Source organism: Candoia aspera, chromosome 6 (genome assembly GCF_035149785.1).
Source record: "Candoia aspera isolate rCanAsp1 chromosome 6, rCanAsp1.hap2, whole genome shotgun sequence".
Lineage (NCBI taxonomy): Eukaryota > Metazoa > Chordata > Lepidosauria > Squamata > Boidae > Candoia > Candoia aspera.
The window spans coordinates 6020725-6039700 of NC_086158.1; the positions used below are offsets into that span (position 1 = coordinate 6020725).

The 18976-nt window shown below is 41.6% G+C and overlaps 1 protein-coding gene across 1 annotated transcript in view; it reads right to left on the reverse strand.

The window, feature by feature from the left end:
• Positions 1 to 1148: 1148 nt before the first annotated feature.
• LOC134499613 (cytochrome P450 2J5-like) overlaps positions 1149 to 18976 on the reverse strand; it is a 30446-nt gene continuing 12618 nt past the window's right edge. The window contains exons 6-9 of the mRNA XM_063306339.1: positions 12079 to 12220; positions 7883 to 8070; positions 5006 to 5147; positions 1149 to 1537 (exon numbers count right to left, since the gene is read on the reverse strand). Of these exons, the coding sequence (XP_063162409.1) occupies positions 1347 to 1537; positions 5006 to 5147; positions 7883 to 8070; positions 12079 to 12220 (663 nt within the window). The 3' untranslated portion in view covers positions 1149 to 1346. The remainder of the gene's footprint in view (positions 1538 to 5005; positions 5148 to 7882; positions 8071 to 12078; positions 12221 to 18976) is intronic.

Genomic DNA, 18976 nt, shown 5'->3' on the forward strand with positions numbered 1-18976 from the left:
TACACAGAGATTATAATACTGTGTTTCAACAAAATGAGAAAGTATCTTCTTCATCTGAAGAAAATTAGCTTAAAAACAATCACAACTGTGATTATAAAATGACAGACAGGACTATGACATCCATCCCTGAGGCACCTTGTGGCCAAATGAGCCACAAGGTGTCTCAGCATGGATATAGGGTGGGAGAGTGGAGTGAAGTTGGTCAGCAATTGAGCACTGATTGAAAAACAGTCCTGTTGGCTCAGCTGTGAATCTGGTCATCTGGAAACACTCTCAGTGACATTGATTCATTTAAAACTTACAGCCTGGTTTGCACGTCATGGCCAGCTGGGCCAAGGGAATTGGGGTGAGCATGCAAAACCTGGGTCAATTAATCCAGCTCGTTAACTCTGATGGGGTTAGATTGAGCTCTGCAGAACCATGAGACTTCAGGAGATTGAACTAATTCTCCCAGATCAGTCATATCATCTAAACAAGGTTAACCTTTCCCCTGTCTCTGTCAAGAATAATTCACCAAAGGGTATCTCTAGGCACTCCATCTTTGTGGCCCTTTCAGTTGTCATCTCATAGCAACCACATGGGATCTGAAAAGAGGCCTGGAATGGGTGGAGATTGGGTTCAGCCTCTCCAACTCTGTCAGTGGTAGTGTAACGATTGCCTATCCCAACAGACTCAGTCTTACCAGCAGTTTCTGAATAAAACTGGTTTATTGAAAGAATAGTGTGCATATACGAAGAAAGCTGAGAATAGGCAAAAGCGCCCCAAATACAAACTAAAAACCCTCGCCTCTAACCCGATCCCGCCCCTCACCCCAGCAGCGTAACCACCACCACCCCAGGTGCTGGCAAGCGTCACAGATCGGCCTGGGAAAGCAACCTTGAATGCATGTCCTAACCCAAACATACATTCTTTCAGAGCAACAGCACAGAGATAACAGCCCAGCAGAGCTGAAAGTCCCCACCCCGCACCTGATAGACACGGATCAGAAACATGACATGCGAAACGTTACGATGTATACAAAACATTGAAACGGTGAACGTGACAGGTAGCCTCAACCCCAACCATACTATGGGGGGGGGGGTCAATTATATTTTTTTGCTCTGAAGAAAAACACCTCTGAAGGAAATGAGAAGGAAGGTGCCAGCCTCCCATCTTTTTTTGCAATGATTCTGGGAATTACCAATTAGAAGATTCCTGACTGTGCACAGCAAGTGCATGGAGTTAGGGAATGGAAGGATGTTGTAGTCAGCTAGGCCATATTAACACAGTTAACAGATCTGCTTGAAGACTGATTAGAGACTTAGAATTTCCCAGTAATAAGTAAGCCACTATCATTATTCTGATCTTTACAATGAATTGTGGCGGGGAACAGCGCAGAGTTTGTAAGAATGGGGATGGACTGTAAGTCCGTTTATAGGATCTTGTCGGAATTGTTTAACTCCTTTAGGCAGCTGGAACCTGAAGTTCCTCAGCAGGTTGGTAAAGAAAAGGAAAATCTCCATCCTCGCCATCTGCTCCCCTAAACACACACGAGCCCCTGAAGAGGAAACAGAGGATAGCAGCAGGTAAGAAACTAAACGATATATTGTTCTAAGCAGGTGTCTCTATCAATAATGAGTTTGACCTTAAGAATCATATGACAACTTGGTGGCCGTGGAGGCCATAAAGACAGGGCTCAGAAGCTGCCTGATGGCCAACAGAGAAGCTTTGCCAGCCTGCTTTGAAACAGCAGGATGTCTGTTTATGCCACTTGAGGTTATAGTTATGAGTATAAAATACATTTTCTTCAGCAAAGGATCATTACCTTGTCGTGGTGCTGGAGCTTGAGCACCTCAATGATGCCATGAGCTAAACCGTGAAGGGCCACCCAAGACGGGAAGGTCATGACAGAGAGGTCAGACTAAATGCGATCCCTGGGGAAGGTAATGGCAACCCACCCCAGTATTCTTGCCGTGAAAACTCAATGGATCAGTACAACCAGAGATATGTCGGTATACCATCGGAAGATGAGACCCCCAGGTCGGAAGATGGTCAAAATGCTACTGGGGAGGAACAGAGGATGAGTTCAACTAGCCCCAGACATGATGACGCAGCTAGCTCAAAGCCGAAAGGATGGCTAGCAGCCGACGGTGCTGGTGGTGAATGGCGAATGTGACGGTCTAAGGATCAACACACCATTGGAACCTGGAATGTAAGATCTATGAGCCAGGGCAAATTGGATGTGGTTATTGGGGAGAGGTCAAGATTAAAGATAGACATTTTGGGCATCAGTGAACTGAAATGGACTGGAATGGGCCACTTCACATCAGATGACCATCAGATCTACTACTGTGGACAAGAGGACCACAGACGAAATGGAGTAGCCTTCATAATTAATAGTAAAGTGGCTAAAGCAGTACTTGGATACAATCCAAAAAATGATAGAATGATCTCAATTCGAATTCAGGGCAAGCCATCTAACATCACAGTGATCCAAATATACGCCCCAACCACAGATGCTGAAGAAGCTGAAGTAGAGCAGTTCTATGAGGATCTACAGCACCTACTGGACAACACGCCTAAAAGAGATGTTATTTTCATCACGGGAGACTGGAATGCTAAGGTGGGCAGTCAAATGACACCTGGAATTACAGGTAAGCATGGCCTGAGAGAACAAAACGAAGCAGGACATAGGCTGATAGAATTTTGCCAAGACAACTCACTCTGCATAACAAACACTCTCTTCCAACAACCTAAGAGACGGCTTTATACATGGACTTCACCAGATGGACAACACCGAAATCAGATTGACTACATCCTTTCAAGCCAAAGGTGGCGGACATCTGTACAGTCGGTAAAAACAAGACCTGGAGCTGACTGTAGTTCCGATCACGAACTTCTTCTTGCACAATTTAGGATTGGACTAAAGAGATTAGGGAAGACCCACAGATCAGCTAGATATGAGCTCACTAATATCCCTAAGGAATATGCAGTGGAGGTGAAGAATCGATTTAAGGGACTGGACTTAGTAGATAGGGTCCCGGAAGAACTATGGACAGAAGTGCGCAACATTGTCAGGAGGCGGCAACAAAATACATCCCAAAGAAAGAGAAAACCAAGAAGGCAAAGAGGCTGTCTGCTGAGACACTAGAAGGAGCCCAAGAAAGAAGGAAAGCAAAAGGCAACAGTGATAGGGGGAGATATGCCCAATTACATGCAAAATTCCAGAGGTTAGCCAGAAGAGATAAGGAATTATTTTTAAACAAGCAATGCACAGAAGTGGAAGAAGACAATAGAATAGGAAGGACAAGACCTCTTCCAGAAAATTAGAAACATTGGAGGTAAATTCCAGGCCAAAATGGGTATGATCAAAAACAAAGATGGCAAGGACCTAACAAAAGAAGAAGAGATCAAGAAAAGGTGGCAAGAATATACAGAAGACCTGTATAGGAAGGATAACAATATCAGGGATAGCTTTGACGGTGTGGTCAGTGAGCTAGAGCCAGACATCCTGAGGAGTGAGGTTGAATGGGCCTTAAGAAGCATTGCTAATAAGAAGGCAGCAGGAGATGACGGCATCCCAGCTGAACTGTTCAAAATCTTGCAAGATGATGCTGTCAAGGTAATGCATGCTATATGCCAGCAAATTTGGAAAACACAAGAATGGCCATCAGACTGGAAAAAATCAACTTATATCCCCATACCAAAAAAGGAAAACACTAAAGAATGTTCAAACTATCGAACAGTGGCACTCATTTCACATGCCAGTAAGGTAATGCTCAAGATCCTGCAAGGTAGACTTCAGCAATTCATGGAGCGAGAATTGCCAGATGCACAAGCTGGGTTTAGAAAAGGCAGAGGAACTAGGGACCAAATTGCCAATATCCGCTGGATAATGGAAAAAGCCAGGGAGTTTCAGAAAAACATCTATTTCTGTTTATTGACTATTCGAAAGCCTTTGACTGTGTGGACCATCACAAATTGTGGCAAGTTCTTTGTGGTATGGGGATACCAAGTCATCTTGTCTGCCTCCTGAAGAATCTGTATAACGACCAAGTAGCAACAGTAAGAACAGACCACAGAACAACGGTTTAAGATTGGGAAAGGAGTACGGCAGGGCTGTATAATCTCACCCTACCTATTCAACTTGTCCGCAGAACACATCATGCGACATGCTGAGCTTGAGGAATCCAAGGCTGGAGTTAAAATCTCTGGAAGAAACATTAACAATCTCAGATATGCAGATGATACCACTTTGATGGCTGAAAGCGAAGAGGAACTGAGGAGCCTTATGATGGTGAAAGAAGAAAGTACAAAAGCTGGCTTGCAGCTAAACCTCAAAAACACCAAGATTATGGCAACCAGCTTGATTGATAACTGGCAAATAGAGGGAGAAAATGTAGAAGCAGTGAAAGACTTTGTATTTCTAGGTGGGAAGATTACTGCAGATGCTGACTGCAGTCAGGAAATCAGAAGACGCTTAATCCTTGGGAGAAGAGCAGTGACAAACCTCGATAAAATAGTTAAGAGCAGAGACATCACACTGACAACAAAGGTCCACATAGTTAAAGCAATGGTGTTCCCCGTAGTAACATATGGCTGCGAGAGCTGGACCATAAGGAAGGCTGAGCGAAGGAAGATCGATGCTTTTGAACTGTGGTATTGGAGGAAAATGCTGAGAGTGCCTTGGACTGCAAGAAGATCAAACCAGTCCATCCTCCAGGAAATAAAGCCAGACTGCTCACTTGAGGGCATGATATTAAAGGCAAAACTGAAATACTTTGGCCACATAATGAGAAGACAAGACACCCTGGAGAAGATGCTGACGCTAGGGAGAGTGGAAGGCAAAAGGAAGAGGGGCCGACCAAGGGCAAGATGGATGGATGATATTCTAGATGTGACAGACTCGTCCCTGGGGGAGCTGGGGGTGTTGACAACCGACAGGAAGCTCTGGCATGGGCTGGTCCATGAAGTCACGAAGAGTCGGAAGCGACTAAACGAATAAACAACAATAAAATACATTTACCTGCTCCAAATGGAAGAAATGCTTCTCTAGCCACAAAATTTCCATCTTTGTCCAAAAAATGATTGGGGTTGAATTTTTCAGGTGTCTCCCACTCCGTGGGATCCAGAAGAACTGAGCGGAGATCAGGTACAATTATAGATCCCTGGAAGGAAAAAACAGCTGACTCAGAATGCTTCTAAATCAACACTCAGCTATTCTATTCTTATTCAAAATATATTTCAGGCATATGAATGAAATTGCAGTGTTTGTGGCAGTCATCATCCCTGTCAAATTGCCATGGCAATATTTCTTTATTGATCCAGAAAAAAATAGGACGACCTTACTTAGATCACTTCCTGACAAACAGCCTTTCCACCTTCCAACCTTCTGACTCCAGCATGAAACATGCACAACCCTAATTCCGACAGTGATAGGCATTATCAACTCTCTTCAAATACCAGGTTGGCATAGCCAGGGACACCTTTACATGTTGCAAGCCTAGGAATTCAGCTCCCAGAAAACTACTAGCCAATGTGCCAATTGGAAACCCCTTTTGGACTTTTTGCATGAAACAGGAAAAAAAATGAAATTATGATATATGGGTTTGATTATCAGAAAAAGTATTAGATGATAGAAAAAATGAAAGTTATGTCGTAACCTTAGAATAAGACTTCAATTTAAATTTATATCTATAACTGTTGTCAAAGAAAATCGGAAGTCATTTCTCTATATTTCTTCTTCCTTTCTTTTCTTTCTGCATTTTAGGCTTTGTCCTCTCTTTCTTTCTTTACTTTTTTTCCCCTTATCTTAAATATTAGTTTTTATCTTTCTTGTTTAAAAGTTTAATAAAGTTATTAGGAAAAGAATTACTAGCCAACGTATGCCCTTTCTGGTCAATAGCTGAGCACTGAAGACTGTCAGAACTGAAGACTATCACAGGGACTCATTTGGTCCCTCCCTCAGATGCCCATGCTGAAACACATATCTTTTTTTCTTTTGAAGAAAATAATAAGAACAACCTTATGAGCTGTTTCTATGCTCACCCCACAACTACACCCCAAACTGTGGGGTCCTTGGTGCTCTCTGAGCTTGGTTTTTGCTTGCAGACGTTTCATTACCCAGCTAGGTAACTTCATCAGTGCTCGTGAGTGTGGAGTTTGCCCCCTGTTTATATACAGTAGCTTGCCCTGCCAGTGTTGGTGGGGATGTTGGTTGTCTCCTTGGTAGTTCCTTGATTGGGGTATTGTTTTCTGCTTGATTGTCTGTCTGGTGTTAATCCCTGCTTATCTGGGTGTGGGCCGCTGGAGAGGATGTGCTCTGGTCTTTTTGTTTCCTCCTTAGCTTTTTTTATTGTCTCTTTTGAATGGTGTGTAAATGTGGTTTATCTCTATGTGTCTATTGATGGCTGACTTGTCTGGAAGCTTGGCATTCAGACAAATCAGCCATCAATAGACATATAGAGGTAAACCACACACCATTCTCTCCAGCAGCCACCATAATACTTGGTAGGTATTATTAGCTGATCTAGTTAAGCATGTTACATGAACACCACCATAATAAGCAGCTTCTAGTTTCTGGGCTCAGAAAATGTGTTTGACATGTATTAAGAGCACCCAATCACCATCAGCCTCTCAATAAAACAGTTACCTTTGGATAACCATCATATGGTATGATAAGTTTTAGTTGAGGGTGTTGTACAAACTCAGCTAATTCAATGGACCATGATGAAAACAACAATGATTAGCAAGAGGTAGGAATAAATATCCCTTCACAAATGGTACAAGCCAGAGATGAAAAAGAAGTGCTAAGTCTGACCCAACACCGTACTATTTTCTGACAGTGGGGAAAAGATATAGCTATACTCTGCAAGCAGATTCATCAGGACAGAGTGAAGGAAAACAAAGTGTTCCTAGCCTCTGGCAATTGCTTTTGGGGACGTTAGAATGTAAAGGGAAAACTGGTGGTTAAACTGTGAACTGTGACTTTAAACTGTAAACAAGAATGGTTTAGTGATGGAGATAAGAACTCCGCTACCCAGTTGATAAAAGACAGAAGATGTAGTTTCCCTTCATATTTTATTTTATGGCATAGTATCTGGGCTAGAATAATTATGTGCCAATCCATGCGCATGAACAGACATGGAGATGCTAAATAGCACTGCTATTGTCATCAATGGAAAGTCTGTGGCCTTTATCTCTCCATGCTGGCTGGGGAATTCTGGGAGTTGAAGTCCATACTTCTTAAAGTTGCTAAGGTTGAGAAACACTGGGTTAATCTTAAGAAATTACCAGAAGGCTGATGTTTTAAACTAGGCCAATTGCTCCTGAAGTTACCATCAACATATCATATTCCATGTGAATCTCCATAAGTCTTAGTCTACTAAGTTATTGGCATATGGTCAACACAGCTGCACCAAGCAAAATCCATTAACAACAGGGGGGATCAGAATTTTGTATTGGAAATGGGTATGAGACTCTGAAATTCTTGTATGTTGAAGCAAATTTATTAGTCCTATTTAAATAACTTCATGTCAGTGTATGACATATTTATCTTGCATTAGTAACTTCTCTTCAACTGTGGAATCCCCTATTTCTTTTCGATACAGTATACTGAAATGTTAATTTCCATAAACTTCACAATCCCACCACATACTCTGAAACTTTGTATTATGCAATACCTCAAACATTGGTTTTGGGCTCCAAATTTTCATCCCAAATGACAATACAAATATATAACTTGTAACTAGCATATTATGGTTCTTGCTCTTCCTATTTCTGGGGGAAGAAAGAAAACAATTTCTCACCTATCAGATTCTGTGCCAGATCAGAAATTCCCAAGTGATAATATCTAAAAGAGCTGCCTTTGATACAGGAGTGTAGTGGTATAAATTTTCTGTACCTTTGGAATGTGAAAACCAAGCATGTTCACATCCTTCCTGCATCTTCTGGCAAGGCCAAAACTTAAGATATAATAAGCACGCTGGATCTCATGAATCACAGCATTGGTATAGGGCAGTTTCTTTCGATCTTGATAGCAAATTGAGCCTGAGGAACAACAAATATTTTCCATCTCCTGGTATACTTTATCTGAGGAAAATAAGAGAACAAAGTGGTTTCTTTACCTGTGACCTCAACTTATTCATCAGACCATGACCCAGATCCCTGTGTCCTCTTTGTTTTGCCTACAGGGAGGTGTCTTTTTAATTGAAGAACAATTTGGCTAGGCTAGGGAGCAGTTCTTCCTTCTGAAGGCCAACACTTAACCAATAATCTTTATTTCTCATTCCCATGTAGGCTCTGGCAACAAAGCAAGATCAGTTAAAAGAGTTCAGCAGCTGGACCACTATCAGGAAAATAAGGAGAAAGAGAATTCAGAGGAGAAGACTTTTTTTTTTATGCTATCCAGTGGTCCAGACACGGGTTTAATAAAGGTGAGGAGTCATAACTGAATTATAATGGTCAAAAACTCTGTCGGCCAAGGCAAAAACTAAGTGTATAATATAGGGATGTTGAACCTCTCCTCCAGATGTTATTTGGGGCAGTCCCAATAGCCTCAGCCACCATGACCAATGGTCAGGGATAATGAGAGCTGAAACCAACTCCATCAGAAGAACCTACAGTTCTTTTCCAAACAAAGGTGTCTGAAGAGAAGGCCAGTTTGTTACATTACACAACCATTTCAGGGAATGTTCTCTAAAACTAATGTCTCAAGCGTTACCTTTCTCCTTGGAGGGAATAAGCTAAGATCTCAAAAAGAAAGAGGTTTCCTTAGAATTCTGTCTTGCAAGCCTCAATCCACAAGGAGTGGAAGTTTTGGAAGGAGTCCTACTTCTACCTCTCCTTCTAGATGACAAAAAGAGAAAACTAATTGAAGGACTTTATGTAACAAAGAAAGGGTCTCAACCTGGGATGTCAAAAGAGAAGAAAAAGGAACAAAGGAGAAATCAGGTTGAAGAATCACTGTCTACGATGGAACATTCAAAAGGTTGGGTGAGCAATTTGCATGGAAAGAAGAAGATAATGAGGCAATCTTACCCCAGTGATGAGAAGACAAGCAACACTGGCATCCTTACATTGCTCAGTTACTATCCTAGCTCTTTAAGAATCCAGTTGATCACAAGAAGGGATCCATGAACTATTATGGAAGTGATGTTTGTTCTTGCTTTAAAATTTACCTAAAGGTATCAATGAGGTCCTAAACAGGGATCCATTTCAGAAAACCAAAACTAAACCTAGAAGAATTATTTGCCCTGGGAGTAAAGCTCTAACAACACTGGATGAAATGAATCCATATGGCAGGGCCTCTCAACCAGTGTTCTGTGGAACCCTAGGGTTCTGCGAGAGATCTCCCAGGGATCACCTGGGAGATCACAATTTATCAAAAAAATTATTTCAAATTTGGGCAACTTCACATTAAAGAGGTAAGTTTCATTCTTTATTTTTAGTTTAAGAACACTGTTAGTGCATACAGTATATACAGGCCTACACAGGAAATGAATATGATAATTTTGTAACTTCTGGCCTATGTTTGAGCCTGAATGTGCAGGGGTTTCCCAAGGCCTGAAAAATATTTCAAGGGTTCCTTCAGGGTCAAAAAGTTGAGAAAGGCTGCCATATGGTCTTATGTAGCCTACTGATCTACGGTAAAGTAAAGGTAAAGGTTTCCCTCTACGTAAAGTCCAGTCATGTCCGACTCTAGGGGGCGGTGCTCATCTCCGTTTCTAAGCCTTGGAGCCGGCATTGTCATAGACACTTCCAGGTCATGTGGCCAGCATGACGACTCGGAACGCCGTTACCTTCCTGCCGAAGCGGTACCTATTGATCTACTCACATTTGCATGTTTTCGAACTGCTAGGTGAGCAGGAGCTGGGACGAGCAACGGGAGCTCACCCTGCCGCGCGGTTTCGAACCGCCGACCTTCCGATCGGCAGCTCAGTGGTTTAACCCGCAGCGCCACCGCGTCCCTACTGATCTACAGTACCTTAGAGATAACAGAAGAAGAAAAAGTAGAATACCGAAAGCATATAACCTTCTGTTTTCAGCCTCCATTGAAATGAAGCAGGTCAGGCTGAAAATTGACCAATCTTTCTTAAGCCAAAAGCCATACTACTGAGCCACAACAGATATGACAATGATCAAATGGAAAGACAGCATTTAAGGCATAGAACTGGAATGGTGGCCCTTGCACTGGGCTTTTTTTGTTGTTATTAACTTTAACGGATACATATCTGATTTCCCACTGAAAAGGGGAGAGGGGGTTCCAGAGGCTTCAGAAAAAAAGGGAAACTTGTGGTCCATGGGATGTCCACTCCTGATACCAAGGAGCAGGTCTTCGTTGAGGCAAGCAAAAGTCAGACTTTGAAGAAGCAGGATAGGAAGAGTATTGATGCTTTCAAATTTTCGGTGTTGGAAAACACTCCTGAAAATACCATGGTTATCCAAGAAAACAAATGGATCATAGAACAAATCAATTTAGGGTTCTCGCTCAAGGCACAAAATATCGTATTTTGGACACATTATGTAAAGACCTCCCTTAAGAAGTCCATCATGGTGGGACATGTGGAAGAGAAAGAATAAAAAGGCAACCAGCAACAAGGTGGACGCACTCAATTAAAAGAAAATGAATTCACCGGTGAGAGACCTAAAAGGCCAGGACAAAATCAGATCACCTTGGAAAAAGCCTATCTACATGGTCACTAAGAGTGACACCAACATGACAGAACTTGATCAAAGAAATGATATCATCTCCAACACTGTCTCTCAGTGCCAACTGACTGACTGACAGGTAAGGATAGGATGATTTTATGGCAGGTGATGTGCCGATGGGGAGCGCAAAAAAAAAGGGGGAGAAAAAATAGAAAGTTTCTAAGAAGTAAGAGGGAGAAATGGAAAACGTCCTTGTTCTAACCCTTCCTCTTGACAGAATGGCTCCAGGAAGCTAGGGGAAATAACTGGTCTAGCCTCACTCACTGTCAACGCATCTTACTTCGTAAGCAAAAAGATCAGGTGACAGTTGAATCTCTCTCTACTACTTGGACCCGCACGGCATTGTAACTGCCTGCTCGTGGTGAAAGGGAGAAAAAGACACTCCTAGGCAGTAGCCTTTAACTTACAACATCTTCACAGCATCACCCAGCCATTGCTGTCTTGTGAAGGTCCGCAAGGGGGTACAAGTGATGAAGCCCTTGCTAGGGCATCATAACACAAGCCATTCTTATTTTGTCATAACGATTACTGGATGACTTCAGAAGATGCTGTAAGTCAATGCTGGAGAAATAACATTGTCATTTTGGTAAAAGGCACAACTTTTTGGTAAAAGGCACAAAGGTAAAAGAATGGAATTCATTTGTACAGATCAGAATGGGGGTTAAATGGAAGGTTAGGTTCACATCTTCTTTCTAGATTATTGGGGAGTAGTTATATTTAAGTTCTATATTAAATAAATAAATCCTGCCTGAGGATATGATAACTTACACAGGTATCTTTTACAAATACAAAAATCATATGCTTACAAACTTCTTTTGTACACACACTCTCTTCTAAAATGAACACAGAGTTAATAAATTAAGTATTACCAGTTCAATGAACTTGTTATATATTAAAGAAGGAAAACGGTGATAAAAATGTGAAAGTATCTGACAAAAAAATTAAATATCTCTTGAACTTATTAAGATTTCAATCCTATTCCCCACTAGATGTAAGTTTCATTGAATTCAAAGAGATCGGTGTGTGAGTAGACATGTAATTACCACTAAAATTCCACTGAACATGTTTACTCAGAACATGTAGTATCAAAATTGACTGTACTGAAGGAAATGTGGGGTTTTTCCCCCCTTTTGGATATATATCAAAGTTACTCCATTGTCTTCTAGTGCTTCCCAAATATAAAAAATTAATGCGTCCTGCTTGAAGTAGATTCCATTAAAGGTCTAAATTGGATTATTACATTTGAAGGGCATCTTTTCCCAAGTTCCTTATTTTAAATGTTCATAATCCATCCTGTATGAATTCCAAGGAAGATTACAACTACCTGCTAGAGAAAATAAGTTCCTTCCCATGGGGTGAAGAACACCTCTTTAATCATGTATCTCTCACCTTGGACATCTGGATGATTTGTGACAAAAAGCAGTGCCCATTGCAAACTGGTGGCACTTGTCTCTGTCCCAGCTATAAAAAAATCGACAATACACTCAGCCAAATTATCTTCATCATAGGTGTTGTTGGGATCACTCTTGCTCTGTATAGATCATGAAAAAGAAGGTGAAATATCAGAAGAAGGAAAGTACAGATCGACTGTTTCCTGGATAAGCATACCTGCCAAGAGTTCTGAGCTGGGATAGTAATCTACCGTGGCCATTAATGAGGAGACAGAAAAAGTTTATTCTGAAGTTCCATCTAGAATCCCTTTCTGGAACTGAGCCCATTCCTTTCAGGGAGGCAAAAAAGTGAAGAGGATGGATGCAACCATGTGACCAAAGCCCCACCCTTTATAATGGCATAAGTTGCACAGACGTCAAAAAGTGGAAGGGCTTAATTTGTGAAGTCACAGTCATCATCTTGTTATTTTAGGTACCCCTCTTGACTTTGATTCCCAGTCCCATTATCTCGACTGCCACTGATGTACTAAGCACACATCTAGAGTAATTTCAGTCAGTCCAAAGTAATGTACTATAATGCTGAAATCACAAAGACCCTACTATGGCTATAAAAATGTGGACAAGTAGTGACATAGCTTGCGAAAGAAATGATAATGTTAATATTTTTGGACTCTGAAAACATTTGTGGGAAGCTTTTAACAACTTTTTATCTATAACTGATCAATACGCCTCCAGCTATGCTTATAAAGATAATTCATTTTTAGGGAGACACTGTAGATTCCATTTGGGATTTCTCCTAGGAAAAATGGTTAAATAGAAAATATTTCAATGCATTTTTCCTTTTTTATTACAAAACATAACCCTTAAGCCTCTGTACACTGATATACAGTCCTAATTATTAATCAAACCCCTAGCAAAAAGCATCTTCTTCACTGATATAGTGGTCTATTCCTCTGCAGTTGAGGATTCTCTGCATGGAGAATCCTCAAGATCTCCAGAAGCCAGAGCTTTAGCTGATGATGGAATAAGTAAGAGGACCTCTCCAGAAGATCATAAGTCATTCTCCATTTAGCCATTTATAGCTGTATGCAAGGTTTCTCAACCTCAGCAGTGTGAAGAGGTGTGAACTTCAACTCCCAGAATTCCCCAGCCAGCCTACTGCCTGGGGAATTCTGGGAGTTGAAGTCCACACCTCTTCACATTGCTAAGGTTGAGAAACAGTGGTTGTATGTATCAAAATTAACATTTTGAATTGGTCTCAATGACCAAGAGCAACCAGTGGTGAGTGATACTTGCTGTAGTCAGAAGAACAGAGAGCTGGGTAACTGGGTGGCACCAAGGCTCATAGGCAAGGAACTAAACCAGAATCCTTGACACAGATGAGAGCACTGTCCTCTCTACCCTGAATGAGAAGCTGCACAGAGGAATGTGGAGATAATCCTCATGAAGACCCCCAAGAGCTGTGAAGGGAAAAGAAATGACAACCTAGTCCTGGAAAACTCAAAATAACCCTGCATTGACTTTATGTGGTATAAGAAGGGGCAAAGGAACTTTGGTGGGCTTTCATGGTTCTGTTATTATAAACAATAAAGTAGCATTCCTATGGACCTTGAAGTGAAGGGCTCTGAGGCTGTCTCTGCTGTGCAGTTTGAAAGATTCATGCTGTGCCAGCCAGCCAGCCAGCCTAAACTCACAATTAAATTTTGTGCAAGCTGCAACTTGTATTTAGAGATTGCAATTTCCCAAACTATAAATCTGCTCCTCATAAGAATGACCCAAGGTAAGGCAGGCCTCCATATAAGGCAGGCTTCCTCTCTTAATTTTCATACCAGAGAACTTGCCATTTACAGCATTACTATCTCACTGAAATTCAGCTTCAGTGTACTGACCTTATTCAACTCGCCCAAGTGTGAATTAAACATAGGCATAACTTCTAATTTCAGTGGAAAGAATAGCTAGAACCTATCACCACTGTAACTGAGTCCATCCATCCTGCTGCTGGTCTTCCTCTTCTTCTCTTTCCTTCCACTTTTCCCAGCATTAGAGCCTTCTCCAGGCAGCTGGGTCTTCACATAATGTGTCCGAAATAGGATAATTTGAGCCTGGTCATTTGTGCCTCAAATGAGAACTGTGGGTTGATTTGTTCAATGATCCATGTTGTCATTAGTTTGCCCTGCTTTATATTTAGTCTTGTCCATCCAGGGTGTTCTCAGGAGTCCAAGGTCTTCATGGCTGCTCTACCAAATGCTTGTCTACTGTGTATTTCCTTACTGCTTTTTCCTTTATTGTTGATGGTTGATCCTAAAAGGCAGAAGCTATCCACCACTTCAGTGTCTTGACTGGTTGTTGTACCTGCTGTCATTAGTTTGCTCTACTTTATATTTAACCTTAGTCACATTTTTCACCGTGCTCCTTGACTTTTATTACTACAGCTTGCAAATCCTTTACATTTTTGGCTATCGAAGGAGTGTCATCAGCATAGTGCAGATTGTTGATGTTTCTTCCTCCAATTTTACAACCACGCTCATCTTCTTCCTATCCAGTCTCTCTCAATATACATATTCAGCATATACTGTAGGCTGAATAAATAAGGGAAGAGTGCCCAGCCTCATCTTATTCCTTTGCCAACCTGGAGCCAGCCTGTTTCACCATGCTCTCTCCATATTGTGGCTTCCTGACCTGTATATAGGTTTCACATGAGGACACTGAGATGTTCTGGAATTCCCATTTTTGTAAGCACATTCCACAGCTTGATGTGACTGATACAACTGAAGGCCATTCTATAATCAATGAAGCATGTATGACTTCTTTTGGGCTTCCTTAATTATCCAGCATGCATCAGCAATAATGTCTCATACTCCTTGGCCTTTTCTAAAGCCAGCTGGAACATCTGGCATCACTTTTCCAATCGAGAATTCTCATCTGCATTGGATGATCCAACTGTAAACATTATTTTGCTAGCATGTGTAATTAAGTGATTACATAGACAATATGGAACTAGTAAACGATTGCCTTATTCCAGGATGTTTTTAAACTTTTCAGTGTAGCCTACAGACCTGGGATCTCCTGGAGATCTCCCATCCAAGCGCTAAACCCCATTTAGCTTTTTCTGATAGCCAGGATCTGATGACTGACATGGTTGACAATGACTTCATAGAGATTATACATATTATAGGGTACCAGATAGATTTCAATTGCCAATTCCTTTGCCACTTTTTCTGGAACTGGCCCAGCAATGGGATCAGAATCACTGTACAAACCTCCAGTTCCCAACCCATCAAGAGTTACAAAAGGAAATCACAGTCAGTTGTGGCAAACTCTACTGAGAGATCAAGGAGCATGAACCAGGTCACATTCTCCTGCTGTCTAGAAAGGGACATCAGTCCTTCGTTTTTAGTTAGGAGGACATGTACAGCATCTATAAGGTGATGTGAGAGATTGTGAGGAGGCTTGGAGAGGAAAGGAAGGGAATTTAGATATAAAAATAGATAGGAGGTGAGAATTGGCAGTTTATCTCATAAACATCAACTTAGTCCAGGTGGCAAGGAACCTGGGAAGAAGCCTTTCAAATCCTTCAAAGAGACTTCACCTTAATGAACTTACTAGGAAGAAGGCTGGAAAATTCCATTTATAGTTTCCAAGTGTCTGATTTTACCCAGATGACCATGAATGAATCCTTACTGAAATCTGTGCAGTTCTTGCTTCTTTGATCTTGCCCATCTGTGTGGGGCTTCACAGATATGTTCTTTACCTCTTTAACAAGAATGTGATGACAATAGTCAGACTGCTTGGAGAGGAAAGGGGAAACACTTAAAAAAAAGTGAAAACCAAAGTAAAATCTCCTTCAAGTCAAGCTCAAATCCTTGTGACTTTATGGATACGGCAGTGTTGTTTTCTGGGCAGCAATACAGATATACTTGAATTGAATATGTATACTTGGGAGGGTTGGAACAACTGTTTCTAACAACCCAATCCCATGCGTGACCATTATCTTGAACTGTGGGATAAGAATAGGATTCCAGCCCAGCTGTGACTGTCTTCCCTACAACTGGCCTCCTCATTCCAATGTTCTTATTCCATCTCTCTCATACTTCCATTCTGATCATTTGCAGACAGGATCCTTGGTTGTGGCCTGATGTCTGTCTCTTCCTTTTCCATGTGAAGGGTGACATCAAAACCTCATGAGTCCATAACCCTCTAAAAAACACCACCAAGGGCTTAAGCTGCAGCTCTTTTTGTTGCTTCTTATTCCGATATGGAGGCTCAAAGCTTACTTTCTCAATGAACATTACAGAGCTTCTCTTCAGCCACGTGGTAGCAATTCTTAGCTGATATTTTATTTATTTTATTTATGTATTTGTTTGTTTTTCAAATTTCTATCACCGCCCATCTCTCCCAAAAAGGGGATATAGCCACAGCCTCTGAATATGGCATTCAGACATTGGCTGAATGTTTAAGGCAGTGATTGCCCGGGGAGGAGAGACCATTTTAGGCAGCCCATAACTACTTTGCTCGCATGAGCCTTAGTCAGGAGGGCCTCTGGCCAGACTCATCTGGGGCACCAGCAATGCCCTTTTCTGGATTAGAGACCATTTTCACAGTTGCTGATGCCTTAGTCTCCCATTTGGACTACTGCAATGTAGTCCACAATGGCCTGCCCCTGAAGACCACTTGGAAGCTACAGCATGCAACTTCTTAATTAGCTAAGGGCATTCCTAATTTTGTCCATGTAACACTTTTTTGCAAGCTGTCCTGGTTACCAGCTGGCTTCCAGGTGCAATTCAAGGTGGTGGTTGTTACATATAAATCCCTTTACGGCTTAGGGCCTGGAAATCTATGGACCTGCCTTTCTCTGGTTGTTTCTCCCTGCCCAATAAGATCGGGCAGGGCCACAGTGCTCCAGGTCCATCAATGAAGAATCACCATCTTGTGGGTCCTCAAATCATTTTCTGTGTCTGCTTTTCCAACCTGCTTTTCACCCAGTTGAAAAGACACGTGGTTTGTTGATTTTATCAACTTCTGTGTATCTCTCTTTTCTTTTCTACCAAGTAAGTAACCCTAACCCTAACCCTAGCCCTAACCCTTTATAAACTGAAAAATATCAGATCATTTCTTGTATTCATGGCACAAACCACACTTTACACCCTGGTTGTACAACTACCACATCCATTTGCATTCTGCTGTTTAATTGCCTTGGCCTGATCCTCTCTTTGTCTGTCCATCCCATTGCTGCCAAAATCATTCCTCTATTTCATTGTCCTGTTCATGTGATAATCCTTCTTTATTCTCTCCATGGGCTTCTCATCTACTTCTACACACAAGACCTTCCTTCAGTGTGGGATACTGTGAGGTAGAAAGTTAGCTTTGAGACTCTGCATAAATTATCTCAGAGTTCAATTCCAACTCCCTCTCTCAATTGCAGTGGACAAAACATTGAATAAATAAATTACTGCATCAGAGGGAAGGAGAGTCGCAGTCAGGGCTTCAACCAAACATCATTATTTATGTATTTATTAAATTTATGTCACCGCCCATCTCCCCCAATGGGGGACTCTGATACTATGACAGCTAGAGATAAGAGGAAGTCCAAGTCTAAGAAGGTGATGCCCAGAAGGGTTTTTCCACTAAGCCTTTGGCCCATCCCTTATCATAAAGTAGTCACTGACTGCATATTTGTACAAAGTTGATATAATACTGTGTCATTACTGTGTAGTTACCTGAGGGACTGCCTCTTCCCCATTACATCAACCCGTCCCACCTGATCATGCAGGGAGGGCATGCTGTGGACCCCGTCTACAAGAGAATTATGTTTGGCGGGGTCCAGGAAGTGGGCCTTCTCTGCAGAAGCTCCCACCCTGTGGAACAGGCTGACCCCGGAGGTGAGGTTGGCCCCATCGCTCCTGGCCTTCCGGACTTGGCTCTGCCGTCTTGCTTGGGGCAGAGAAGGGAGCAGCTCTGCTTGGGGATGGCTGGCACCCTAGGGTGCTCCTCATGTACATGGACTGTGTTAGATCTTGCCACTTGGACTTTATTTTTACTCCTATCTTTTTAGTTATTTATTAATGGTATTTATGTTTTTATGTATTGCATTTGTATTTTATATTTATTGTTTTGATCAATTACTTCAGTAGTAAACCGCCCAGAGTCCCTCTGGTGGGAGGAGATGGGCGGTGACAAATTTGATAAATAAATAAATAAAAATAAAATAAATTAGCCAGCCTAAGCTGGAAACATGTAAATTGACATTGTGAAAGAAGCAGAAGGGAAAAATAACTAAACAAACATGATGACAGTGCCACAATTTAGTATAACTTTGACATGGAATGAACTCTAATCCTCAATATGAAAGTTGGACATCTTATGAATGATCACTTCCCATGTATATATTGTCCCATGCCATTGTTAGCTGTCCTTTCATATAGTCAAGGATAATGAAAAGACCATATTCTTTCGGGCCATCCCTAGCTGATCTTGAAGAAGGTCAACAAGATGGGACTGGTTATAATTCAGACAGGAATCTCAAGGTTCTCAAATAGACTGGGAAAGTTGAGAAAACAGCAGGGAAGGAAAAAATGTCAAACCACTTCTGCATTATTCCTGAAAAAGTTCATGGTTCTATTCCATGAATTCACCAGGAGTCAAACTTAACTTGAAGGAGTCTTTGAAATCCTGAGGTGATGGAGTGAATTATGTAAGAGATCATTTTCTTAATTATATTTCCCTCCATGCTCACCGAGATAACCTGAACAGGTCCACCTGAATAGCTGTGGGTATAATTCATGGTTCCCTTCTCTATAGCTGTCCCAGATCTTTGCAATGCATTCCATGCTGAGTTTATATATGTACTTATTTAAATGATTGATATTCTGCCTTTTGCAGATAATAATAGATCAATA